The following is a 26,378-nucleotide window of genomic DNA, read 5'->3' as shown; positions in this document are numbered from 1 at the left end:
AGTATTTACTGTCGTCAGTAAATGATTGGGCAGCAGCCTTTTTGCTCCAGAGATTTGTTGTTCTTGTCAAACTTTTAAGACTCAGGCAGAGATGGTTCCAAGTACATAAAGCATCTTCGCCCCTCAGCCCCCTTTTCATGGTTCATCCTCTTGAAACAGAATTTCATGCCACGCCAAAGGCACTTCTGTGTAGCTCACAATGCTTTGTGTAAAAACATAACGCTTAATGCTATTAAGCCGATTGCTCGCTAAAATTGAACACTAGCCTCCAGGCTAACCCCCTACGACCCAAAGTCAGTCTGTTTCCTTCATGATCTTTTTATTAAAAATCATTCTGTCTGACATTAGACCAAGCCTGAGGTTTTAGGGTCATTTGGGAAATCTCACAGCAGTATGAAGTCTTGCATAAAGAGAGGCTGTGGTGTGACAGTTAGCGGAAGAGAAGAGGAACCGAGCATGACTTTGGTTTTTCTGCTTTTCTGCAGTGAACCAATCACAGAAGAGGGAGATGGGGAGACCGAGCATCTGCCCAGTGAGGATGGTCAGTACGCATAAGCACCAACCCTGTCACATTATTGTACTGTTACACCACAAAGTTACGTTATAAACTTGCTTTGTGTGTCTGCTGGTGTGTACAGAATGGGAGGCGGTGGCTATGTTTGACTACGTGGCGAGATCCCCGGCGGAGCTTTCCTTCAAGCAGGGAGAGCCTCTCATCCTTCACAGCAAGGCCTCTTCTGATTGGTGGCGAGGAGAGGTGGGAGGGGTTAAGGGCCTCATCCCTCACAAGTACATCAGTGTGCTGGAAGGGTGAGTGACATTTCTATGTCACATATCCACTGCCAAAATGAAATTTCATGACACCCTTAAGGCATCATTATCATTTCATACAGAATTTACTGTTTTTGCTTGCTATTCAGGTCAGTTTATTCAGTGCCACAATTCAAAGTGAAATTAAGTCAAATCGGTTTCCCTGAGTGAGCGCCACGGCAGCCTGCAGTATGACTGGATAGATTTCCTTTAATAACTCATACATTTGGATACTGTTAAGGTTTAATGTTAGGAGTGTGGCTCCTTTGAACGACAAGTGCTGACACGGGAACCTTGGGTAATTCGATTCACTGAACTGGACCTCTCCATTACAATTGGCCCCACTAATATTCTTTACCAGTTACAGTGACAGGAAGTGACAAAATAAAATAAAAACAGCGTCTGTGTGTGTGTGTATGCTGATTGGATGCCATTAAATCAGATAAACTGGTAGAATGTAAAACCCACAAGTGGAGAGAGAAAGTATTTCAGCATCAATTCATATTCTCTGCTTGTGTGTAGGTGTTTGAACTGCATATCTAATTCATAGTGCCTTATACCAATCCACAGTTATCTCTAGTACAGATATGAAGAGATAACAGTGCTATGATATCCAACATTTATCAGAGTTAAAAACTGTGGCCTCAGACATTCCCAGGGGGGTGATTAAATATCAGTGCAGACCAAGCACCATCAGGACATCACAAGTTTCTCAAAGGTCATTTTCTTTTTTGAGGAGCTGTTGCTTTATTTTGAAGTTATTTTGTTCTTGTCACACATAAGTTCACCTCTGCTGCTGCTCCCTCCTACAAAAAATTTGTTGCTCAGTCTTCATCCCATATTTAAAACTGTACTGGTTGTACTTTCTCTCATGAAATATACGCTTAATATATCTCTCTCTTCTTCTCCTCCCTTAGGTCAGATCGAGGGAAAAGAGAAGAAGGAGGAGGAGGTGGAGGAGGAGGCAGCACTGGAAACCTGACAGCAGAAGATCCACAGACAGAGAACACAACCCGGTACACAGAGGCATACACAGACGAACAAACACACTCAAATACACACTGCGGTTTATTAAAAACATGTAATAGCCATAAACATTTAAGTACACAAACTCATACGTCTACCCAGCTCCACATTTTTGTAGAAATAAGAGTACAAGCTCGTGTGCGTAAATAGATTTGAAAGTTCAGAATTTTCTGTGTGTGTCTTCACAGGATGCGGGTGAACAGCGATAGCGCTTCGTTGCCAGGACGGCAGAGAGGAAGTGAGGGGAGCCCTAGTCGAAAGCCACCAACCTCCCCCGCCACACGACACCTGCCAGTGTAAGACTCGCACCTATCTTGACGCATTGCAGGCCTCATGCATGTTGAGCGTTACTCAGATTGATATAAAGTAGGTTTGCAGCCAGTTGAGACAGTGGATAAACTCTGTTCAGGAAAAAACAGCATGAGCGGAAGTAATGTACACGTGAGAGCCGGGAAGTTTTTGCATTACATTTTTTTGTAGGTTTGATTATACACCACCACATCACCCTCTGTTTGGACTGCTTACTGAGAGTTACAGTGGGAGAAAATAAAACTGTCATTATCTATTTACGTATGCATCTATCTATACAAACAATGTGCAACATTACCATTTTTACATAGTAGTACAGAGTCTTTATTTGCATACATCTGGCCATTCGCAAACTGAAGGTATATTACATCCACTGTAATATCTCATGATTTTTCCACTTACAGTCAGGTACATTCAGTATTTTTATGAGGTTATGTATTACAGAAAACTGTGTCATAAGTCTACACAGAACAGCTTGGAGTTACATCTTGCAACAAACTGATGCATTCTCATGAACTTTCCCAAAGTTTTACAGCTTCTTCCAGAGTAAAGGTGCACGCTTCTCACCTGGCATTGACAGCTGAGTTAAACAGCAAACTGACAGCCTACACAACAATTCAGTTCAATTTAATTGTTTGTTATATAGCACCCAATCAAAACTCAAGGCTCTTAGTACTGTAAGGACCCTACAATGATGTCTATGTAATAGTGTAAGCTATTTAAGGGTGGGTGATTTTTCCCGAAGTGGCTGTTGCAATCACCGTTTAAACAGAGAGAGAGAGAAAAAAGGTGAACGGAGATTAAAAACACTTGGTGCATCATGGGAAGATCCCAGGAGTCTAGATTTATTGCAGCATAACTAAGGGAGGGTTCAGGGTCACCTGTTCCAGCCCTAACTATAAGCTTTGTCAAAAAGGAAATTAAGCCTAATCTTAAAAGTAGAGGAGCTCTCTGTTTTCGGTCTTCTGTTTTTTTAATGTTTCTGATCTCTTAATAAAAGTGTAGTATTCTGGGTTAAACTGCTAGTCACCACTCTTGTATTTTTTAGTTTTACCTCATGGTGCCGGTGTCCTTGTGTCTTTGTATCAGTAGCCCGACAGACTGATGCAGAAATTTGTCCATTTGGCTCATCTACACAATATCTCTGAGAAGAGCTGCAGCTGCTTACAGGTTTAGGCGGGAGCAGCACTTTCTGCTGCTGAGGATGAAGAATTAGACTTTGTGGATTTATGAATCAGATTGTGCAAAAGCAGAGCTACAGCATAAAAAGTAATGTAGCAGGTCAGAACACTGCAAATCAGATAAATGTTCAAATTGGATCCGGTTATTTCATACAGTTATAAGTCTCATGCTGGCTGCTTTAAGCACACTTGGGTGCATCCCACAATTGCACAACACAGCTGTAGAATAAATGAGGCAAAGCCCAAACTTTAGTCTTTATAGCGTGAGAAGATGGAGAGAAACTTTTCCAACATATTAAAGCAAGGTTCAGATCAGAGGTGGCATCTGCCCGTGTCTTTCAACATCTCTGTTAAGCTGTTTTTATTTTTTCTTTCAGGTCTCAGGAGCGAAGGCACACTTTGGACACTCTGAGACAGGGAAACTTCAGACCCCCTGACAGACCTCCATTCATTCAAGCAGAAAGAACACCAATTGATAAGGTTAGTGGTTTGCCCTTTGTTCACAACAAAAACAAAAGCATTACATTAAAAAAAATCTAAAATGGGGGTATGACTTTTTATAAACACATCCAGAATGTATGCACAATATGAAGCAGTAACTTTGCTGGTGGTGGTTTTTTACGATGTTTCATCTGACGAGTGTTAGCTTGCTAGTTTCGCTCATTGATGTTAGATTTATGCTAGAGACTTTTGCATTGTGGCTCACAGCTGCAGGTCTATTTTTGCTTTAAAATGTTAGTTTTAGAGTTGCATCTCTGTCCTGGCTTGCTTTACTGGGTGTTTATTATGCACTCACATAGTCTAAAAGTAGATGTTGGTGCAATTTACGAAGGTTGGTATTACTACATAAAGACTATTAAAAGCAGCCGTGGTGGGGTTTGGTTTTTTTTGCTCTTCTTTCTGGTTAACACCACTAATGCAATTGTGAGAAAGGCAACTATATATATTCAGAACTGATGATTAGTGAGGGGAAGTACTTTTTATTTTACAGAGAAGGGCTTTAGATAGAAAATCTGAAAATCCTCTGGAGCCCACTGAAAGCCTGAGGTCTTCATCACGGCTGTTTTTAATAGTTCATTCAGTATATTAGTTCAGATTTTAAAAAAATCATTTAAACAGTCAGTTATGCATTTGATAGCCATATTTGTTGCAAGTGATGCATTTTGTCAACCTGCACAGTAACTTAACTAACCACTTACCACCACTGCAAACCATGCATGATCAATCACTGCTCTAAGGCATTACTATCATCACATAATTATTTCCAAGCATACAGTAATGTTTAATCAAAGCATGTTTTCACATAATAAGTGTGTGGTTGTGTAGCATTACGTCTTGAGAGCAATTTCCTCATACTCTTTTCATCCCTGTAAAATTCGACAAGTAACGCATGTAATAAAACACTGCAATAATCTGAATAAAGAACAACAACATCCATTTTTCCTGGAAATGGTCCTTTATATCAGCGGTCCCCAACCTTTTTTGCGCCACGGACTGGTTTAATGTCAGACAATATTTTTACCGACCGGCCTTAAAGGTGTGGCGGATAAATACAACAAAATAAAATGATACGACCCAGACAAAAACTGTGGTATTTTGTAAATATAATAATAAACGCGAATTCACTGTGTAACTTTATCAGAAACGTCCTCCTGAAATGCGCCAACAACATTGAGAGTAACATCCTCCTCTCTGCCCCTTAAAGCTCTCTGGTCGCTATGGTAACGCATAAATATTTCTTTCAAAATAAGACACACAACTTCAACATGGGAAACCGAGTTAACGATAAAAGCCCTGAAAACCTTAAATTTTACACCCGAGCCACAACTCTCGCGGCCCGGTACCAAACGTTTCACGGACCCGTACCGGTCCGTGGACCGGGGGTTGGGGACCGCTGCTATATATCACATCAATTCCTCTTGATTCTGAGTAACTATGATGTTAGATGTCAGTAGAGTGAAGTCATTCTACAGTGAGAACACCACCAGCAACTTATGTTGTTTAGTCAGCGGACTTTCTGTTAAAGTCTACATTAAACTGACTTTGTATACATAACTCCACCTTCAGAGATGCTCAGTTATAAGATTCTAAGTTGGAGCCTTCACAAAAAAATGATGAAAAAATGATGAAAAAGAGGACTTTCCAGTCTTTAACAGTGTCAAGATGCAGCAGTAGAATAATGCAGTATGTAACAGAAAAACTTTGATGTTCACCTCCCCTCCTCCTCCTCCTCCTCTCGCTCTCTCAGGAGATGATCAACCGTCAGATGAACTCGGTGTTCAAGGAGCTCCTGTCTCGCCAGCCTCCCTTGCAGGGGCCTGGCATCACTGCACCTGTGGCCACTGCAGCCCCTGCACCCTCCTCCTCCTCCTCTTCATTGTCCACCTCCTCCTCTGTTCCTCAGTCTGCCCCTGTGGCCAAAAAAGCAGGATTCGGTCTCAGGGGACGGGCCCTTTTCAGACCGGTGGACTGAGACTGAGAAGGGGACAACCAGGAAATGATTGATTCATTGTCTGACAATGATAGTTATCCCACCGATGCCAATAGTGCATTTGGGAAAGATCTTGATTTTCTTTTCTTCTGTTTTTTCCCCTTTTTTTGGACACGTGTATAATAAGTGCGTCTCTGCCATCTCATAGTGCCACTATTCTCTGTGCCGTGTATGTCCAGTGTCTGGTTTTGGTCTCTTTTTTTGCTTTGTTGTTGTTTTTTTTTATGGTCTGGTCTGCTTTTGTTCTCCATGCTTTGGGGATTTTTGGAGAATCAGGGATGTGACTTCACCAGTGATATCACCAGACTGACTATTTAAACGCAGTTGCCATGATACTAACTGTACATCAACAACAGAAGACTAAAACTGCCCCCTAGTGGCAGGTCTGAGATCAGTTCACCCATAAACCTTTTTCCTTATTTAAAAGAAAACTGATCTGGGGCCTGTGTCTAGGAGTGCCTTCACATCTTTTACTCTACATGTTTAATTCACTTGAAAAGATCTGATCATTTTCAATTCTGCATATTATAATAAAAATGTGACCTAGGCAGATGTGTATGGAACCCAAAGTGTTCAGTATTAGCAGCAAAACATTGTGGCATGATAAAAAGAAAGTGCTCCCTGTTTCAATTCTAAAGGTTTTATGAATCGCTGCATAATAAAAATAATCTGGTCTTTAGCAGATCCTAAAATTAAATAAATATATCCTTAGATGAAATACAAAATACAACACATTTTATTGAGGTATTGAAGTGTGTGAAGAACTAAGTACTCCTTTACTGCTTTCATATGAAGTAATAGAAATAGTGTCCAGGTGCTGCCATTTCAATGCACTTGATTAATTGAATCAACTAGCAAGTGTGACCAGATATCATCTGCAATGATCTTGGGAGGCATCTGTTGCTGTCCACCAGTCTGGAAGGGTTGTTGTGCAAATTCCAAACAGTCTGAAGTCCATCATTCTACAGTAGAAAGGAATATTTACAAGTGATAAATATTTAGGAATGTTCCTAATTTTCTCAGGAGTGAATGTCCCGGGAAATTTATCCCAAGGTGATATGAGCTGCAACGCTGAGTGAACAGGCCTCATTTAGAATGTTTAAGTTATTAGCAGTATACCTGGAAAACACTGAACCAATATGGTTTGTATGGAACAGGAAATGGCAGATTTTGAACATGATTGATTTTGATTTTCTCCAAGAATAGAAGAATAGAATCATAATGTGGAAGAAATGACATCAGCTAACTATTTCACCAGTTAATTAAAGTTTACTGTCTAACCCATTTTTTTTTCCAGCTGACTCTTTTTGGGGAACAACATGCTAGGCACATCGTTTTTGTTGCTTTATATAAAACATGTTTATTGGAGTTACAGCAGCAGCTAATATAGAATTGTTTTGGTTTGGTTAGCAGCTAACAGGCTAACCCTGCTAGCTCAACAGCAAGCAAGGTTAGCTGTTAACTGCTTTAGTGCAGTAGCATACAGCTAAAGAAAAGCTGGTGAAAAACTCCTCTGTCATTAAATAGTGTGTTATTGGAGAAGAAAATTAATAAAATAAAAAGATTTTTTTTTAAATATTTTGTGAATATTTTCTGAAAAATTCCTTTCAAGCTAAAAAAAATGATCAAGCAACTTTTTATAATGATTATATCCTAAATCATCTCACAAATTACAACTTAACGTTTACATTTATTGTTCTGTTGATTGTTTATTTCATACTAATTTATTGAATACTGAACACTTTGAGACTCCATGTGTGTTAGCTAGATAAGCTGTTAGCATTGGGGTTGGTATACTTGGTATTTGCATAAAAGCTTGTTGTGTTGAAAAAACACAGAGAAGAAAAACACATTCCCCTTCATATGTGACGTGGCCTGATATGTTGGCCAAATCTCAGGGCTTATGCAGAGTTAAGGACAGGCTAACTCAGGTTTGGCTTAGAAGGAATAAGAAAAGGTTTTCTCTCAGGTCTTAGGTCGACTTACTCTTCAGCTGGAAACTGTGCCCTTGTCTCGAGAGCCAAAACGGCCCCTATATCAGAGAGGTGTCCGACTCTTTCTCTGATTTAAACTGTGAACACCATGGCGCCATTTTGGTGCCACGATTGAAACTCTTGTCTCATTCATCCACACTTTGGGCCCCCCTTGCTGTGTTTATGGCACCATCATAGGCACTATAAAACATGGACGTAGCTATCTGAGGTCCCGTTTTGAAGCCACAAGATGAACATTTCTGTTGTCGCCATCTTGGTTGCAAGACATTGGAGCCAATGAGGAGAAGCAGCAGTGAAACTGCTTGCTCACTGGTTAATAACTTGTGATTGACAAGTCGTTAGACAGTACTTGAGCAGTAAATGCCACTGCTAATCTTCCTTTTTGAAACATGAGATAACAAAGATTTTACTTTTTAATTTTTTATTGTGTATGACCCAAAACAAGTGACTAAAGTAAAGTTTTAGCCAAAGACCCCTACAGTCTTTTTGCAACAACAGCTATTGCCATCTGGTGGCCTTCAGAGAGAATGCACATTTTTAGGCACTTCTGCATTGGCTTTATTTTTAGGACCAGGAAGCTGCGATACTTTTTTTTTTTTTCCACAAGTCCCATTCAAACATGTTTCGGGATTCCTGCAGTGAGGTGAACAGCTCCTTTGACTCTAAAAGCATTTTAAAATCTTACATACATCATCTCCCATTTCTTGTGTTTCAGTATTGGAAAAAAGAAAGAAGAGTTGTTTTGTTTTCCCTTCTTTTATTGATTCTGCATCTATGGTTAAAACACCCTGTTGTTCTGGATCACTGTTCGATGATGTCACTAAGTTTACTGCGTCCAACTGTATATGTGGTTAAAAAAATGAATAAAGATGACAAAGTGGTGAATGGTTAAGAGATTGTTGTTGTATTTAAGGGGATTGTTGTTCATTTGGTGTGACTGACATACGTGGTTCAGCTGAACTCGGGCATGATGGGGGTAGAAGTGGTTGCTCTCTGCTTCTGAACATGGCTCTCCAGTAGTCACTCAAAGATTTTGCGTGTGACACTTTCTCTTGCAGTCTGATGCATCACTGTGTTGAATCTATGTTGTATTAATGTTAATTGAAACATGTTTACGACATAATTGATTTCTGTGGGGGCATGTGTCATTGTTTCTGTTTTAGGAAACCACACCAATTCTGTAATGCGATCATTCGGACCCGTCTGCTCCTTCTCCTAAAATAACCCCTTAACACAGCCACCCAACACACACGCACACACACACCACACGCATAGAGAGCTACTGTACCGCATTTGCACTCCTGACACACTAAGTCGGTGTCAGACACTGTAGGTGTCTGTGTTGTGTCTCTGCATATCCTGTAAATTCCACTTCAGCTTCGAGGGACATTGTGATCAAGCCGCTGAACTGATCTCATTGACATTTCAGATTAGCACTAAGCAGAGCACCCCAGCCCCATCTGTCTCTCTCTGAGGGTCTCTGTCAGTGAAAAAGGATTAAGATAGCTTCTTTTTTTTTTTTTTTAAAAAAAGGTAAGTCAGACATGATTTATTCATATCTTTGCTGTCTCTGTGGTGAATCTTAAATCTTGAAATGAAAGTTTCATAGGAAGCACCTATATATTTTTTCACCTTTTTGATAGAAATATTCTAAATGCATGTATTTGAATTAGATACGACCACTGGCAGCACTGTATCTAATGCGACCACTGGCTGCACTGCAGAGCTTTCCGTTTAAAAATGCCATCTTAATATTACCAGCTGCTATTTACAGATTTTGGACTGACTTCTTTTTCGGGAGGCTGAAGAACAGGTGGAAGTGCCAGAGCTCAGCTCACTTTTACACTGGCCTGCAATCAGCCGGAGGAGTGAGTCTCTCTGTCTGTGGGTTGAATCTTCAACAATTCTGCGTGATTCGAATGCAAACATTTACATTTGCTTTTAGCAAAGATGATGATGGTGAGCGACGACTGCCTGGTGGAGTGTAAGATTGACGACAGCGATGAAGACGAAGGGGTGGAAGAACAGATAAACACTCCCCCTCCTCCCCCAGAGTTTGCATCCAAATCCTCGACCCCTGCGCCCAAAGCTCCAACTCCACCTGGAGCTCTGACTACACCCAGGGCCCCAACTCCACCCATAGCTCCAGCTCCACCTGCTGCTCCTCCTACACCAGCAGCCACTCGTCCTGTCAGCAGGGATCCTCGTGGTATCAACCAGCACCTAAAGGTCCTGTTTTTTCTTCTGTTTATTATGAGTCTGCTTTGTCACTACATCTGCCCTTGAGTCTCAAAATCCAGATGTCACATGCATAGACACAGTCCTACCAGAAAATTGTTTGTTCAACCTTCTAATTGGATCTGACCAGTCTCAGGATTGTTATCTATATCTGAGACAAAATATCTGAGACAAAAAAGTATTTTGGGGGAATTTGTCCACTCTTTATAAGACTATCTTGGTCTTTAAAATGCTGCACACTTGTGAGACTGCACAATCGTTCCCATCCGACAGACAGACGTCCCTGTTTATTTCTTTTTCTCTGGGTTTCTTTTTGGCTTTTTTGGGGGGGGGGGGGGCTGTTTCTCTTTGGAAAGAGTTAAATGGGCCAGTCTATAGCTGTAACACAAATTAAACCCCAAAGAATACCACTCAACACAACAGCAATGAAATAACACTTAATTATTGAAAGAGTTAATGCAAAAGAAAAGCAGGATACACCGGGGTGCAAAAACTACTGCACAACACCAGGAAAACAAACCTGTGTAGTTTCTTGGCGTAACTATTACACATAAAAATGTGCAATAGATCAGTAATATATCAAAATATTAGTTTACCTCAGCATAAGTAACATTCCGCATTGTCCCACATTTTGCACACTATTTAGGTTGTTAGGGTCAATGGACACTATTAGCTTGCTGCATTAAAATAATAAAATAAAATGCTGTCTCAAATGTTTTAAGTAAACGGACTGATTCTTATATAGCGCTTTTCTACTCTCCCAGAGTTCTCAAAGCGCTCTGTAGAACATGGCACATCCACCCAATCACACCCACTCACTTTCTTCTAAGCTTTTAGTGCTTCCTAGCTAACATTCTCCAACTGATGCATCCTTGCCCAGATTTTATATCAGAACATGAAAAAAAAAAGAAAAAAAAAAATCTAGTTCTTGACCTAATTTTATGATCTTAAAATTAGGTCAAGAAAATCTCAGATAAGCCACACATGACACATTTCATTTTCCCAAACTTTGTGACATTTTGATAATAAAAAGAATTTAAATCATTTTTATATTGTTTTATTTTGAAGTTAACTACACTATTTTTTTTAATCATTTTTAATATAACATTAAGCTGACCAGAAATGCTGTGAATGGTATTCCCAGAGTGATCGCTCAGATACAGATATTCCAGATAATTTCCTGCTGCAAACATAGTTTCCAACATGAGTTGTGTGAGTGAAAAAACATAAAATATAATAAATTATTTCTGTTATAATGGAATATCTAGGAATAGGAATGAAATAGCTTTCAGTACAGATACACAAACCAAAACCCGCGTGTTCCCAAAGCATATTGTGCATGATTGTCATGTTAAAGATCTAACTGATCAAGATAGCAGTTAAAACTGTGATAAAATCCTGTGATAAATCCTGATAAAAATAGAATTAACTTTGGCTAGTTTATTGTGTTCAGCCTCAGCTTTCTCTCCTGTTATCTTTTACAGGTGGAGGTCAGTGATGTGTTGGCAGAACCCAGCAAACCTCACAGCATAGACCAAGTGTGGATTTACAGCGTCACTGGCTTTGAGAATGCTCGTATCTGGACGTACCAGTGCCTCTCCTTGCTTTTTGCTGTGCCCTGCGCTCTCGTTTGTGGTATTTTCCTGGCCATTCTTGCCTGCCTTCATGTCTGGTATGTTGGAGAGTTATCAAATCTTTCTCCTCTAGACACACATTTGCTTTATCTGCAAATAACCACAAACACACATTCACAGTATTATTAGTATTATTGGCAGGTTTTTTTCCTAGCAAGAAAGAGTGTAGTTAGCCTCTAATGAAACATCAGACACAACCTCTACTTTAAAACATGTTCAATATAACATTTGAGTGCATAGACTGTATATCAGAGATGGACAAAGTTGTGCATGACCTCAGCTAACCCCTTACATCAGCATCCTGTTTTACTGTGTGTATACAGTTAGGATTAGGATTAAGGGGCAGGGGCAGTTCTTTATGGCACAATTCACATGTGTAGAAATAAGTATGCAGACAATCACAGGTTTAATAGTTTTCTTTGAAGATTCCTGCTTGACATTATAACAATGTCACATGAATAAAACTCTCTTCTAGACACTGAGGAAGGCTCACTAAAATGAAACCTCAGTGGACTAAGGTCATAAGTACGGAAGAGCCCACTTTTTTTTTTTCCCCCAGTGGCCCTAATCCTCTTCCATACACAAGCAAAAGAAACCTTATTTACAGTCTTGGCTATCCTGTTAGCAGTATTGCAGATGTCTCACTTATAAATGTAATAAGATTTTGGGGTCAAATAAGATTTTGTTGTTGTTTTACTGCAAGTGTGGTCGCACCACAGCCAGCAGATATTCAGCAGTACTGATTTTCAGCTTTGTTACATGTGCACAGAAATTTCTCCAACTTGTGTGAATCTTTTGATTATGTCCTATAGATGATGAGATATGTAAAATCTTTGTAAATGTGCAGCTGTTGCAGCTTTGGACAAGTCTTGTGTTTTTGTTACTGGTGTTTGAACAATTGTTCAACAATTTATAGATGCAATTTTTTTGCAAGCTGGTGAACTTCTGACCCTTTTTACTTCTGAGAAACTCAGCCTCTCTTCTGTTTGCCACATGAGTGTTCAGACACATTACACAGGTGTTTCTGCTGCCTAAGCCGACTTCACTGACTTACTCTGATCTTTCTCTGTGCCTAGGTTTCTGGTTCCCTGCATACAGCTGAGCAACACTTTCCTTCCATGCCTGCGGTCCTTGTGTATGTGTGCCGTCAACGTTGTCATCTCTCCATTCTGTGCATCTGTTGCTCTCTGCTGCAGCCAAATCGCAATTTCACTGTCGAACAAGGACTGGATTCAATTGAAAGACAAAGACACAGTATGAATGCAAGATATGCACTAAGTGGGTGACTGAGTGAATGCTTAAATTGGGGGCCTATTTTTAGTTTCTTTCTTTTTCTTTATGTTTTTTTTAATTTATGGTTTATTAACCTGCTCTGTTAATCCTACTTAAAATGTTTTCTACATGTAAACCAATTTCTGTTATTATTTCCACCATCAGGCTATAAAGAAATGTACTGCTACTACTAATACTACTATTATTATCATGTTGTTGTTGTTAATCATTTGATTTCTGGTTTATTTGTATGAAAGCTGAAACAAACTACAAATAAAAATGTCAAGACTTCCACGGGTATTTATTTTGAGTATTCATTTATTTTCCAAAATGAAATAGATATGAATGTAAATCAAACAAAATTCAAGAAATATTAAGGTCACTAATGTTTTGTTTTTAGTTCGGGGTTTTTTTAAGTAGAAAGTTTATAGATACTATAAAATATAAATGTTCAAATAATTATCTTGTCTTAAAAATAATTTATGAAGAAAAAGTATAAGTCCTATTCATTTGCTTCAAACTTGGCTTTGAGGCTTTTTTTCAGCGTTTCCTAAAAAATTATATATGATTTTCACAAATTAATCAGAACATTTAGATTGATTGCTTAATCAGTAGTTGAACCATGCGAACTTAGTGTTAATTGCTTCGAGAGAAAAAAATCGGACATTACGCTTTCATACTGTTCTCAATTTTATATATGAATGAATGGAAACTATACGTTTTAATGTTTTATATTTTCACAATAATTCCGAGCTTCCCTGAAGTCCTTGAAGGCATCGTTTAATACGTAACTGCCCGGCATGCACTTCGCCGTCGCCATTTTTCTTGTTGTGATTCGCAAGGACCGCTGTCTTTACAGTTCTTAATTCTTATTCTTAATCTTCTATTTGAACAAACATCCTTTTAAGCTCATTTTGAAAACATGGCGCAGTACAAAGGCGCTGCCAGTGAGGCTGGCAGGGCTATGCAGCTCATGAAGAAGCGTGAAAAAGAAAGAGAGCAGCTGGAGCAACTAAAGCAGAAGATTGCAGAGGTTTGGAACTTCTCCCCCTTCATTATTATAAGTTCAATAATAGTTCAGTGTCAATGAGAGCTACTTTAGCTTTAGTGGTCAAAACGACAGAACGCAGTCGCGTAAGGCCGGCAGCAAAGCGAGTGAAGGGCAGTAGCGGAGCCAGAAAATTGTCAGTGGGGTGGCCAGGATGGATCTGTGATGATTTTAGGGGGCATACATCTCTCACAAAAAATGTATTGCTATTTAAGCACCTTAAACTACACGTCTGTACAATATTTGAATCTAGGTAGTGATGGCAAAGATCAAATGATATCAGTGTCTCTAACATTTTTTCTTATTTGTGCAGATAAAGTAACAAAGAAGCTCAATACCAATGTAGCACCACTTATAGACAGTTGTACTGTGTATCACTACTGTTATGAGTTTAGCTTATGGTGATCAGCGGTATTATGAGCTAATTTGCTGTGTCATCAAGATACATAGACACAGATACATAATTAACTTTTTTTTTTTAAATGTAGTTCGATCCAGGTATTTATACATACAAAACAAACTACTTTACCATTATAATAACATAAAACAAGGGGGGGGGGAAATCATTAAAATTAGAGATTTGTCCAAATTTCTGTTTAAATTGTAAGATTTTTGAGACAAAGGCTGTAAGGGCTCTCTGATCTGTTCTAATATTGTGACCACACCAGGATAACAACATGCCTGGCCTGCTCTTCACCGAGCCTTCACTCTGTGTGTGTGTGTGTGTGTGTGTGTGTGTGTGTGTGTGTGTTTTCTCATAGGACAACATGGTCAAGTCCAACATTGACAAGAAGTTCTCGGCTCACTATGATGCTGTAGAAGCAGAGCTGAAGTCCAGCACAGTTGGTGAGTGTTTTGTGTTATATTTAGATTAGGAGGATTTGTTTCTGGCATTCTTGCTTACTTTTTAATTTACCTGTTGTGGTTTTTGTTTGTTTGTTTGTTCTCTTAAATTGCTTGATCAGGTCTGGTGACACTGAATGATATGAAGGCCAAGCAGGAGGCACTGGTAAAAGAGCGAGAGAAACAGCTGGCCAAGAAGGAGCAGTCTAAGGAACTCCAGCTGTGAGTTTTTCTTACTGATGTTCTGGGGCCTGTGCTACGATCCAGGATTCAGTCTTATCTGGTTAACTTCAGGGTTCACCCTGGGCAAGGAAAACAGCTGGATTTCCAGTAATTTAACAACAACTACATTTCCAGAAATTAGCGTCACCGTTCCCGGAAGATCAGCCAGACTTCTTGGTGTGGACATTTGGAGGAGGATCTAAAGTTTTTGTTTTTGCCCAAAGAGCACAGATGGACATAGATTCTTAAACACCACTTTATTACTTGATTCCTATTGTCTGCGAACGGTTTTACAGCAGTTTTATTCAGCATTAATATATGATCCTAACATACAGCACCTGTTTGTATTTGCTTGCCTCATATCAAACTTGCACGTAGACTAAGCCTACGTTTGAATTTTCTTTTAATATGAATTCTTTTTTCTCTTAAACGGCACCGATGCTGCAGAAATAATTGATTACTGTCCATCAGATTCTCTCATGTCCTATTGATAGAGTTGTGATATTGATAAGTCTGTTGACTCACACAGTCAGTTTTGTTTTCTTTCTTCTGAATAGAGCAGCTGTTTTCCAGTCTTACTGACCGGAGCAGTTAAAGCGCACATTTTTAATACTGTAACACTCCACAGTGCTTTTCCTCTCACTCACATCGCCGTGTGAATTTCAGTTTCTATTATGTGTTTAACCTCGTCATATTTTCCTGCAGTATAGTTTGATCTTCTTTTATAAAATCAGTCGCTCTGCTGCGAGGACACTTATCCATATTTGCGATTAGTTAGATGCAACCAGGGTCAGCCCTGTCGTGCGAATGTGCAGGGGAAACACTGAAATTAATGAGAGGATAACCAGCTCTGTGTGACCGATTATCCTGATTACCCAAGTTAGGATAAGTGTATCCAGGTAATGTAGCATCTGCTCTGTGGCTGATCTAACTCAGTGGTGTGGTGTGTAAATGTCGGAGAACCAGCTGTAGGCTGTCCTTTTGTGTACTGCTTAATGATGTGATATAAAAGGAAGCGTTCCAGCAGCAGTGGTTCAAACCCTGCTCCCTCCAGAAGAGGTCGCCAAATGATCACATTTAAAAAAAGTTCATTTATTTCCTTCTTACTTTTACCCTTCTACTTGTGAGGTACCCACACATTTCTCAGGTTAATAATATTCATGCATTCTGGGAAATAATTGCTAAACATAAATACCAAACATTTAAATACCAGATTACAAAATTTGCTATCTTTGAGTTTTGGACTAAAAGTTGTGGAAGATGTCATCTGGGTTATAGAAAACTGTGATGTACTTTTTTTGTTTTGTTTTATTGTTTACTGGCTTATCAAACTATTAAAATGGCCTAATTTAGATTGATGGATAGTGAAAGTAGTTCCTGAGTTCAGTTCTTCTGAAATGTATCTGATGTGTGTACATCCCATGAAAATTGTTAGATTTTTGGCCTTTTTGGTAAGCAACACGTTACCCTTCTACTCCAGGGAAAGGAGCTTCCTCACTTCAGTTATGTGCACCATAATAATTTCATTTCAGCTGAATTGAAATCAATGTTTTCTTTTTTTTAAATCTTGGCTGTTAGTCTCCTGTGCAGGTGAAACAGAAAGAATGCAGACTGTGCACCGACCTGCAGATCCTGTTTTGAAATGTTGGGCTTCTTGGAAACAAACTCTTTTAAATTCTTGCTTTTGAAATTGTCACCAGATGCCTCACATGTGTATTCTTACTAAGTTGGCAGTAATTCTGCATTTGTGAAGGAATGCTGCCAGATCATTAAATACAGGCAAGTTCGTTTTGGTCAACAGACAGAACAAATTCAGTGCACGTGTGTGTGAATAGTTTAAGGAAGCTCTAAGCAGTTGTACCTCTAAGGACCCAAATAAAATACAGATGAGTAAAACTCCTTGGTGCTGTCCAACCTGAGTTCTGTTGCCAAATATATGAAACCTACAAGCAGCTTATCACAATGTGTAAACAGTAAATTTTCTTTTCTGGGCTCTAGCTCAGCTCAGCAGCAAATAACTGTATGACTGTATGTATTTGCTTTCACTGACAACCTCTTGTGTCTCGATGGGTCAGTATTTATATTTTCTCTTCTCTTTCCAGCAAGCTCGAGAAGCAGAAAGAGAAAAAGAGAAAGGAGGAGCAGAAGAGGAAAATAGCCAGCTTGTCATTTAATCCCGAGGACGAGGAAGAGGAGGAGGAGAATGAAGAGGAAGAGCAAGACTGTGAGCGTTTGTTCTGTTTGGGATGTTAAGGCCTCAGTCATCTGAAGCAGTTTTCGTTCTTTATCTGTGACTTTTTTTTAAATCTCTTCTAAATCTGTCAGATTAGGTCAACGATTTACTGCTGAAATGGACATGTTCAGACCGAGCCCTGCAGGGCGACTAATCTGAATTCCAGAAACGGCAGAGATCTCGTTATACTTGTTAAATGTTAATTTGAACTTGTTGATTTGTCGCTTCTCTTTATGTGAATTATACAGTTAGTTATATGTCACTCCTTACAAGTCGTACCCCACGTGTAAGCATAAGATTTATGTTAAGAGCAGCAGTGGTGCAGGAGCAGCCAAAGTCTTTTCTGTGCATTCATACAGATTAAAGGTAACAAAACATCCCACTCAGAGATTTTGTTGCCACCCTGAGGCAACAAGTGCAGACTGATGGTGGTGATCACGGTTATTTTCTTATTGCTGAATGAAATCGCAGAAAGATCAAAAGTTAATGTGCAAAAATCTTGAGCCACCCCTCAAAGATGGCCTCAGTTTATGGCTCCACGATCGGGTTTCAGTCATGATGGCCTTGTCTATCTTCATATATACAGTCTAACTTGGTTTTGTCTTTCTCATTAGAGATTGTAAGAGTCTTAATGAGCCTTAGTGAATAACGCAGTCTTGGATTTTAAAGTCTGCTTAATAACTGTGATTTTTTTTCTTGTACTGCTAAAACACAAACATCTAGATGTCACATGATATCTTATTGATCTTTGGTTTTGTCTTGTAGACGCTCCAGTCAAGAAGAAAAAACTGGGGAAAAATCCAGATGTGGACACAAGTTTCCTTCCTGATCGAGACAGAGAGGTGAGGTGGTTGTAAATCACATTAACTTCATGAGCGTGCGATAACATAATATCGTTGCACTTCTGGCAATTCTTAGCTCCGCATGTTCGTTAAGCTGTGCTCTGTTTTACTGGGCAAGCTGCCAGACACTGCAAAACTTAAGAAACGCGAAGGCTAGGAAGTGATGAGTGGTTACCTCTCCACAAGTAGCTGCACTTCATTGTCAGTTGTCCATGTCAGTAAAATAACAAACAGATTTCTGAATAATTGTAGCTCAACAGTTAAGAGTTATTGTCACTGTAGATCAGTTGGTGGTGATGTCAGTCTTCTGTAATCTGATCGTCTTTAAATGTAAAACCTGTTTGTAAGTATTTTTAGTCCGCTGATGGGCTTTGTGTACTCAGGAGGAGGAGAACCGCCTCAGAGAGGAGCTCAGGCAGGAGTGGGAGCTCAAACAGGAGAAGATTAAGAGTGAGTATGAGGATTGCAAACAGTAAGTAATGATGATCACTTTAATGCTGAATGCAAGGAGGCAAGCAGGAGCTACACAATGATCCCTTTTGGATGTGTCATTGTGCTAGTGGCAGTGTGACAAGGTGCTGTGCACATCGCTGTTTGCTCTGACCCAGCCGCCTAACCGTCATCTCACAACCTTTAAATAACAATGAGAACTGTTTTCCTCCTGAAATCCCCAGAGCCGTTGAATGAATGGCTTACTGAAAGGCTCTGAAGGTCTCAATATTTGCACGCAAACTAGTACAATGAAAACGGTCAACAGTTCAACTGCCATGATCGCTGTGAGGCAGATCTCAACTCTTTTTTTGTACAACTTCACTGAACTCGTCCCACACCAGCAACCACCAAAGCCAAACTCTTCTCGGGCGGTTGGTACTCCATAAGACTCCTCCTTTAGCTTGACAGCTCCCTTCACCTCTGGTGTCTACCATCTGGTTCAGGGATTACCACCACTACAAGTATTAGCCACAGCTCCATGCAGCTGCTTCAGCAGTGGAGGTTAGGAACTTGGTCCATTCAGACTCACTGACCCTCAGAATGCTGTTGAAGTTCTGTCGGAGGAGCCACATCCTCCACCTAACTGTGGTGGAGCGGTTTGTGTATACTTGGATTTCCCAGAAGCAATGTGGTTAGGTGCTTTTGCCTCAGGTAATGTCTCCCAAGTCATATTGGTCCTGGGTGAGGGCCAGACAAAGAGTGATTCAGAGCCAGGAAGAACACTTATTTGCCAAGCTGTAGGAGAAGATAACTCTTTATTGTCATTGCACAGTCATACCTAGTACAATAGTACAACGAAGTTGGAAAGCGTCCCACGTTGGCATTACACACAACACAGTAGCTTAAAGTAGATTTTTTTTAAAGTGCAAGAAAGGTATGAACAAAAAAAGGAATAACTTAATAAATTAAAAAAAAGAATGAGTGAATGTATATTGCACATTATCATTATTATTATTATTATTATTATTATTATTATTGTTATCATTATTATTATTGTTGTTGTTTTTATGTTATTCCCCCCCCCCCCCCCCCAAAAAAAAACAACAACAAAAAACAACAAAAAACAAAAACACCAGGGAGGTAGCCAATGAGGTCAGCTGTTAGCATTGAGCTAACAAAGCTATGGCCCTGTTGTAAAAGGTTTCCTTGAGTCTGCGACATCAGCAACCTGAATCTCCTGCCTGACGGCAGCAGCTTAAACACCCGGTGTCCTGGATGTGTGCAGTCCTGTAGGATGCTGCATGCCCTCTCAAGTGCTGTACATGTCTTTCAGGGAGGACAGAGGATGTCCAATCATTTTTGGGGCCATATTAATGACCCTCTGTAGTGCTTTTTTGTGTGCCATGGTGCAGCTGGAGAATCATACACAGATGCAGTATGTCAGCACACGTTGAGTGGAAGACAATCAGCAGCTCCCTCTTCACGTCCATTTTTGTGAGGATTCTCAGAAAATGGAGACACTGTTGGGCCTTCTTTACAACCACCAAGGTGTTTGAGCTCCACTGGATGTCTGTGTCTGCGTCTAGCCCGTGCGGTCCAGTCACGCATAGACTTGCCCTCTTGTGGCCTCACTACCTGTAGAAGGCACTGCAGGGCCCTGGTGATCTGAAAACGAACATCCTAATTAAAAAGTTGCTATTGCATTATTATGAAATCAGTGTGGCAGTACAGCAGTGCGCAACCCTGTGTCTCCCTCTAACTCTGTAATAACTGTGCACATCTGTGTCATCAGATGAGGAGATTGAGATTACGTTCAGTTACTGGGACGGCTCTGGACATCGAAAAACTGTCAAGGTAAAGATTGAAGCAACTGGCACTGAGGTTTTTAAGGAGAAAAAACAAATGTTCCCTGCACCGTGTGTAGCAACACTTTACGCAACCGTTTCTCTCCTCATGTTTTTGTTTTGTCTCCGTTTGTGTATTTCTGCTTCAGATGAAGAAAGGTAACACCATTCAGAACTTCCTGCAGAAAGCCCTTGAAGTCCTCAGAAAGGACTTCAGCGAGCTCCGGTGAGTTTAGACATGAAAGATGGATCATTTATGTTTTTCACTCAGACTGTTTGAGAATGCAGGTACAGTGGAACCCCGACTTACGAAATTAATTTGTTCCTGAGGGTCTTTCGTAAGTCGAAGCACCCATCGCGCGTTTTGACTGAGGCGATGCTGAACGATAGGCTATAGGCTAATTGCTAACTAGAACAACAATACGTCGTTCAAGTGGAACAGCGAAGCGCAAGTACGGAAGCCAAGGGGTTGTCACATAATTCGGAAGGCACTGTGGGCATTGTAGGCTCAGCCAATCAGAGCCAGCGGATTTCGTTGCTCGGGCATTTTGCCGTAATACGGGCAAAAATATTGCCGTTCAGTGCCTTCGTAACTTGAATTTTTTGTGAAACGGAGTATTCGTAAGTTGGGGTTCCACTGTATTTACAAAAGTAGCTGCAGTTATGCCATACGAAAAATCATGGTGGGTGTGTTCATTACTACAGGCCAGTATACAACTGAATGCGGCATCATCTGAAATTGACACCGATGAGTAAAAGTAGAGTGAAGAAAAACAAACTATTATATAATATGTTATACTAATATTTTCCATCAGCCCAAATAGAAGCTTTTCTGTCGTTTAGCCAAACAGTTTCAAAAAAGCTTGACAGTGGTGTAAGTGCTGTCTGTGATATTCCTCCTGCAGTGAACATCTGACCAATTTCTGACTTGCCAGAACTGACTTGGCGCACATCATATGTCCTTCTCAGTTTCTCCATCTTTTAACACTAGAGTGATAAACTGAAGCATTGCTGTCAGCCCCAGTGTTTTATTTCAGTTCCCATGGAGGCATTAAAAAAAAGGCACCTTGGAGTTAATGGATGTGACAAAATGATAAATGGGATTTCTTTTCTACAGATCTGCTGGAGTAGAGCAGCTGATGTACATCAAAGAAGATCTGATAATCCCACATGTAAGTGCTGTGACACACCCAGTTAACTGCTGCCAAACTGTTGCTTAACTTTGCTTTTTCCCTTTTTTTCTCCCTCTCTTGTTTAAACACCTGTGTGCCACTCAAACTCACTTTGATAGTTAAGTGTAGTCGCACTAGTAGATTGTAATCGGAAAGAGAATCTTTGTTTTTGATGTAAAGTTGTTTGTCTCCTTGTCTCCTTCAGCATCACAGTTTTTATGACTTCATTGTGACCAAAGCCAGAGGCAAATCAGGTAAGCAGGCATCAACAGCTTCCACACTGCTGACATACAATATCCCAATTTCCTGCTACAGACGATAGAAAAGCTCTAATATAAAAACATTTTTGTTTTGCTATAGAGTGTATATAAAAGATGAACCAAGCCACAGTGACATGTGGCATAAAAGCCCAAAAAATAAATAGACCCTCATTAAACCAGAATGCTTTGTTAGAAATCCACTGCGGTGTAGTGTTTATTAATCCCTGTTTTTAAACTGACAGCATTTTGTGTCGTTCCTTTTTTACACAATATTTCATATTCAATTTAAAGTTAATAGCACAGCTCGTCCAATCACGATAAGTGGACGGGGGATTTGATTCTGGACATGTTTGTATGTTGTTGCTTTGGACTGCGGGTGTCTAAAGAGGAAAGCGCGAGACCAGGAATGTTGTCCGTATTTAGCTACCCCTAATCTGTTATAACTAGTGATGTGTCAGTCGCGAACGAAACAACTCTTAGAGCCAGATCTTTGAAGTGAACGATGGGAGCCGGCTCCTTATTGAGAGCCGTGTTTTTTGGGGTTTTTTTCTTTCTCTCACCCTCGCTCTCTCTCTGAGCCTTGTGCTTTGTGCTGGGCAGAGGGGGGAGGGGCGGTAGTTACACTCGCAGTAGCACAGAAACAGAAAGAAAGCCAGGGACAACAACGTCGCATTAGAAAGGTATAGTAATCATCCACAACTATTTTCAGTTGCGGATGATAAAGGATTCAGAAAGTTTATTCATGCAGTGAATCCTATGTATGCAATTCCAAGCAGGAAAACACTCCCCCAAAAAATCATCCCAGGCCTATATAACAGAGAATGTGCATCTTCTTTTTGTTTTGCATATTTTAATTTATATTTAATTGTGTTGTGGTTTGCAGTGTTTTGTGTTGATTCATTTTAAATTAGTTTAAAAGGAAAAAGCTGAACATTTGAATAGTTAAAAGTTGAAATGTAAATAGTTGGTTTTTGTATTTTATAGTTTATTTATTACGTTATTACATGTATGTGTATATATATCTATATAGATATATGTATCTATATATATACATACATACACACACACACACACACACACACACACACACACACACTTTTATATTGTTGTTGATAATAAATTAATTAAAGCAACAAAACAACCTGAAGAGCCGGTTGGGAGCCGAACGAGCCGGCTCTTTTAGTGAGCCGAGCCGAAAGAGCCGGTTCTCTAAAAAGAGACGGAATTCCCATCACTAGTTATAACATTCAGGCTTCATTCTAACAGAGTCTGATTAATCATTGCACTTTGATAGTCTAAGGAGCTTGGAAACAAAAGCATCTGGACTTCTTTGAATGTCCTTGAAGATGTTTCACCTAAACTCCGAGAAGCTTCTTCAGTTCTAAGGTCAAATGGCAGAGAGTCCCTCCACCAGCCCTGTAGGGGTTAAATCTGGGCCCATAGGGGATGTTATAGTCTCTGTAATTTATATTATCATGAGACAATTATGTGTCGGAAATTCTTTCTTTCTTAAATGCCTCATGTTTCTTAGTTTTCTGCTTTTTCACCCAGTTGATATTTCTTCTTTGCAGGCCCTCTGTTCAGCTTTGATGTCCACGATGATATCCGACTGGTCAATGATGCCACTGTGGAGAAAGATGAGGTGAGGGGGGAAAAAAGACTTTGTGGGAAACGGTTTCCTTTTTTTTAGCTGATTAGAACTATTCCTAAAATACTCAAAAAAAGAAATGTCTTAAGTCTGTTTCTACAGTTGCTTTGATTAGAAATACTCATAAGAACGGTGAAATATTTGTATATCTGATACAGGAAAGGGAGTTTATAAGGTTATAGAGGAATGAACAGAAAGATTGATGTTGAAGTCAGACACAAGCAGAGATCAGAGAGAGAGCAAACAGAAGAAACAAGGCAAGCATCAATTCTGGACCAAAATGGAGATAAAATGTAAAAACTGACACAAAAATAGACACAGACACATACTGTTAATTGGACTGATACATCAGTGTCAGAGTCTAAAAGTATCACAAGTCACTGAATTCTGATTGTAAAATGTAAAAACACCATTATTTTAATAGTTTACTGTCCTGTGCCAAGTCTGACTTGAAATAAGTCAGTCTCTTCATCATGTATTAGTAGGATATTTTTCTATTTAACTTTTTTCTCTTCACTGAATTTAGAAGGATAAAAATCCTTTGAAATGTCCTAAATTGTCCTCTTTGACAGGAAGAAAGTTGAGTAGTTTGCAGTTGTGTTTTCAGAGTTTGAAAACAGATTTTGCTTACCCAGAAATCATATTTACACTGACACTAATGTAGAGGAAACCAATACCACACCCTAGAGCCAGTTTTGGACTTGTTGACTTGCCAAGCATATGGGGCTGAGACACATGAGTCCAATCCACTGTGTACCCACAAATTGAGCAGTGGGGGTCTGATGTCATATGGATTGTGTATAGTTGATGGCTTTGGAGGTCTGGCTGTCCTGACTGGTTTTAGGGACAGAAATATCTGAATATCTCTGTAAAACAAACAGAAGTATTGAATGCGGCTATGCTCTTTTACCTCAAGTCTCATGCAGGGAAAGTGGTGCTGAGGAGCTGGTATGAGAAGAACAAGCATATCTTCCCTGCTAGTCGCTGGGAGCCGTACGATCCTGAGAAGAAATGGGACAAATACACGGTAAGAGTCATTTCTGCCAAGCAAAAATTAATCAGCTGGTTATTTCCCCAGTTTCTTTTTAAATTGGAGTCTGGTTGGCTCTGTGTGGCCTCACCACCAAAGCTGCAAGCAAAGCTTTGAAGCCGACCCGGCTTTTCTCAGGTTCATCATTAACTGCAGGTGGAGCACCAGACTGCGAGGCAGAGGGGAGAGATGACTGGGCCTCATTACTCTAATATATCTTCCATGTGTGCAGTTCAGTTTCAGTTTAGTTGTATTTATATAGTGCTGTTTCACAGTGGCAGTCATCTCAAGGCGCTTCTCTATGGGACATAAAAGCCCCACAATATTAGAGAGAAAAACCCCAAATATTAGATTACCTGTGAAAAAGCATCTGGCAGTAGAGGATGGGAAGAACTCCCTTTAAACAGGAAGTGACCCTGAACCAGGGTCAGACAGGGCCAGCCATCTGCTGAATGAGATGAGCAGAAAGGAAAGGCCAAAATGAAGTGCACAGTGAGACAAGAGTTAATGACATGCAGTGGTAGTAAAAGCACATGAGGAGAGAAAAGAAGAAGGTACACGTATACTGCTCAGTGCATCATGGGAAATCTATGAGTGTACCCGGCAGTCTGATCCTGTGGCATCCTTATAAGAGCATAATAAAGGGAAGGTCCAAGGTCAGAGCAAGCTGCTTTACATGAAAGCTGTGGTACTGTAGCTGTGGCCCGAGTAATGAGCGGGGTTTTAAAATTGCTCCTGGATTCAATGATGAGTCAGTGAAGAGAAACGAGATGGGAGAAATATAATGATATTTCTGCTCCCTGCGTCAGGCTCATTGCTGAGTGCTGACAGGATGATTTGTGGCACGAGTTTTCTTTGTAATTGTTCAGAGGGATGCTGGAAGGAAGTCCAGAGCTTTGTACTGTCACATTGTAACTGAGAAGATGCTTTTCACTTTATGGAATGCATTTATTTTTTTTAATGCAGTTAAAAAGAAAACGCATGTCTTTTTATTGCTGGAAATTGTTAAGCACATATATTACAAATGTAGTGAAACCTCAGAGACGCTGCTCTGCAAGCTGCCTGGTACAGCTTCTTCCCTCATCAGTGCTTTCTTACACGAGCCGGCTTCAGAGAAGTGAGGTCTAACCGCTGGTTTCAGACTGAGTTTTGATGGTTCTGGAAACTCTAGTAGTCCAAGAAAAAAAGACTGCAAGGCTGGAAATGAACATAATCTGAACTGCTTTAAAGATGAGCAAAATTCTGTAATGCTTTAAATAAGCAGCTGTTATAGCTTATTTAGATATTACTTTATCATTGATTATTAGTGAGTAAATATTTTAGTGACACTCCAATGACTGGATGACTATTTGCAGTGGGAATAGGGGAAAAGCTCAAGTGTTTGTTGAGCATCTAGTGGCCTTTTGTGGTATTGCACAAGGAGATTTTTTATTTTTATTTGTTTTTCATTGTTTTCAGCCTCAGGATCTGGAAAAAAATGTGACAGTTTGATGAGGAGCGTGCATGATACACCCTGTCTAATCAGCGTGTTTGTGTTTGATTCTTTTGGAGTTACATGATGTTTTTTTGTTTTCCAGATCCGATGAGACGCCGATGCTCCTCCTCCATGTCCGGTCCTTGATGCGGATGTGTAGTTGCTACTTTTCATCTTTACTTGTTCTATTATTTGTTTTAATGTCAGTATTTCTTTTCAACATTTGATTGGTTTTATTTGAAAACAAAAATTTTTTGTGTACATAGCTGATTACTTCTAAACCTTTGTTGGAACATCTGCTGAATAAAATGAACCTGGCTAACACCTCAAAGGTCTTTGGTGAAATTTGTGCGATGACTTGTTTTTCCTCACCTG

General features: G+C 39.9%; 3 protein-coding genes across 5 annotated transcripts in view; all 3 read left to right on the top strand.

Moving 5' to 3' along the window:
• LOC100709810 (SLIT-ROBO Rho GTPase-activating protein 3) overlaps positions 1–8,692 on the top strand; it is a 33,020-nt gene extending 24,328 nt beyond the window's left edge. For both annotated transcript variants that reach the window (XM_005454059.4, XM_003449097.5), the window contains exons 19-24: positions 486–541; positions 639–810; positions 1,728–1,826; positions 2,025–2,132; positions 3,704–3,806; positions 5,575–8,692. In XM_005454059.4, coding sequence (XP_005454116.1) covers positions 486–541; positions 639–810; positions 1,728–1,826; positions 2,025–2,132; positions 3,704–3,806; positions 5,575–5,799 — 763 coding nt within the window. In that variant the 3' untranslated portion in view covers positions 5,800–8,692. The remainder of the gene's footprint in view (positions 1–485; positions 542–638; positions 811–1,727; positions 1,827–2,024; positions 2,133–3,703; positions 3,807–5,574) is intronic.
• A 78-nt stretch (positions 8,693–8,770) lies between these two features.
• Positions 8,771–13,243, top strand: cav4b (caveolin 4b). Of its 2 annotated transcripts, XM_025901608.1 has the most exons (4): positions 8,771–9,679; positions 9,757–10,040; positions 11,534–11,721; positions 12,760–13,243. In XM_025901608.1, exons 2-4 carry the CDS (start codon positions 9,762–9,764, stop codon positions 12,941–12,943), a joined length of 651 nt encoding a protein of 216 aa, XP_025757393.1. In that variant the 5' UTR covers positions 8,771–9,679; positions 9,757–9,761; the 3' UTR covers positions 12,944–13,243. The 2 variants fall into 2 exon arrangements, with proteins under 2 accessions (XP_025757393.1, XP_025757394.1); XM_025901609.1 differs by having other exon boundaries at positions 8,771–10,040.
• A 502-nt stretch (positions 13,244–13,745) lies between these two features.
• Positions 13,746–26,334, top strand: fam50a (family with sequence similarity 50 member A). Its single transcript, XM_003449098.4, has 13 exons — positions 13,746–13,988; positions 14,765–14,849; positions 14,969–15,068; positions 17,171–17,292; positions 18,067–18,143; positions 18,527–18,593; positions 20,368–20,429; positions 20,569–20,645; positions 21,537–21,591; positions 21,797–21,845; positions 23,423–23,493; positions 24,416–24,526; positions 26,107–26,334. The coding sequence occupies exons 1-13, from the start codon at positions 13,878–13,880 to the stop codon at positions 26,113–26,115; spliced, it is 996 nt and encodes a 331-aa protein (XP_003449146.1). The 5' UTR covers positions 13,746–13,877; the 3' UTR covers positions 26,116–26,334.
• The last annotated feature ends 44 nt before the right edge of the window (positions 26,335–26,378 follow it).

This window comes from Oreochromis niloticus, linkage group LG20 (assembly GCF_001858045.2).
Source record: "Oreochromis niloticus isolate F11D_XX linkage group LG20, O_niloticus_UMD_NMBU, whole genome shotgun sequence".
Classification (NCBI taxonomy): Eukaryota; Metazoa; Chordata; class Actinopteri; order Cichliformes; family Cichlidae; genus Oreochromis; species Oreochromis niloticus.
Note: the sequence above shows the minus strand (reverse complement) of the source record. Positions and strands in the feature narration are given on the sequence as shown.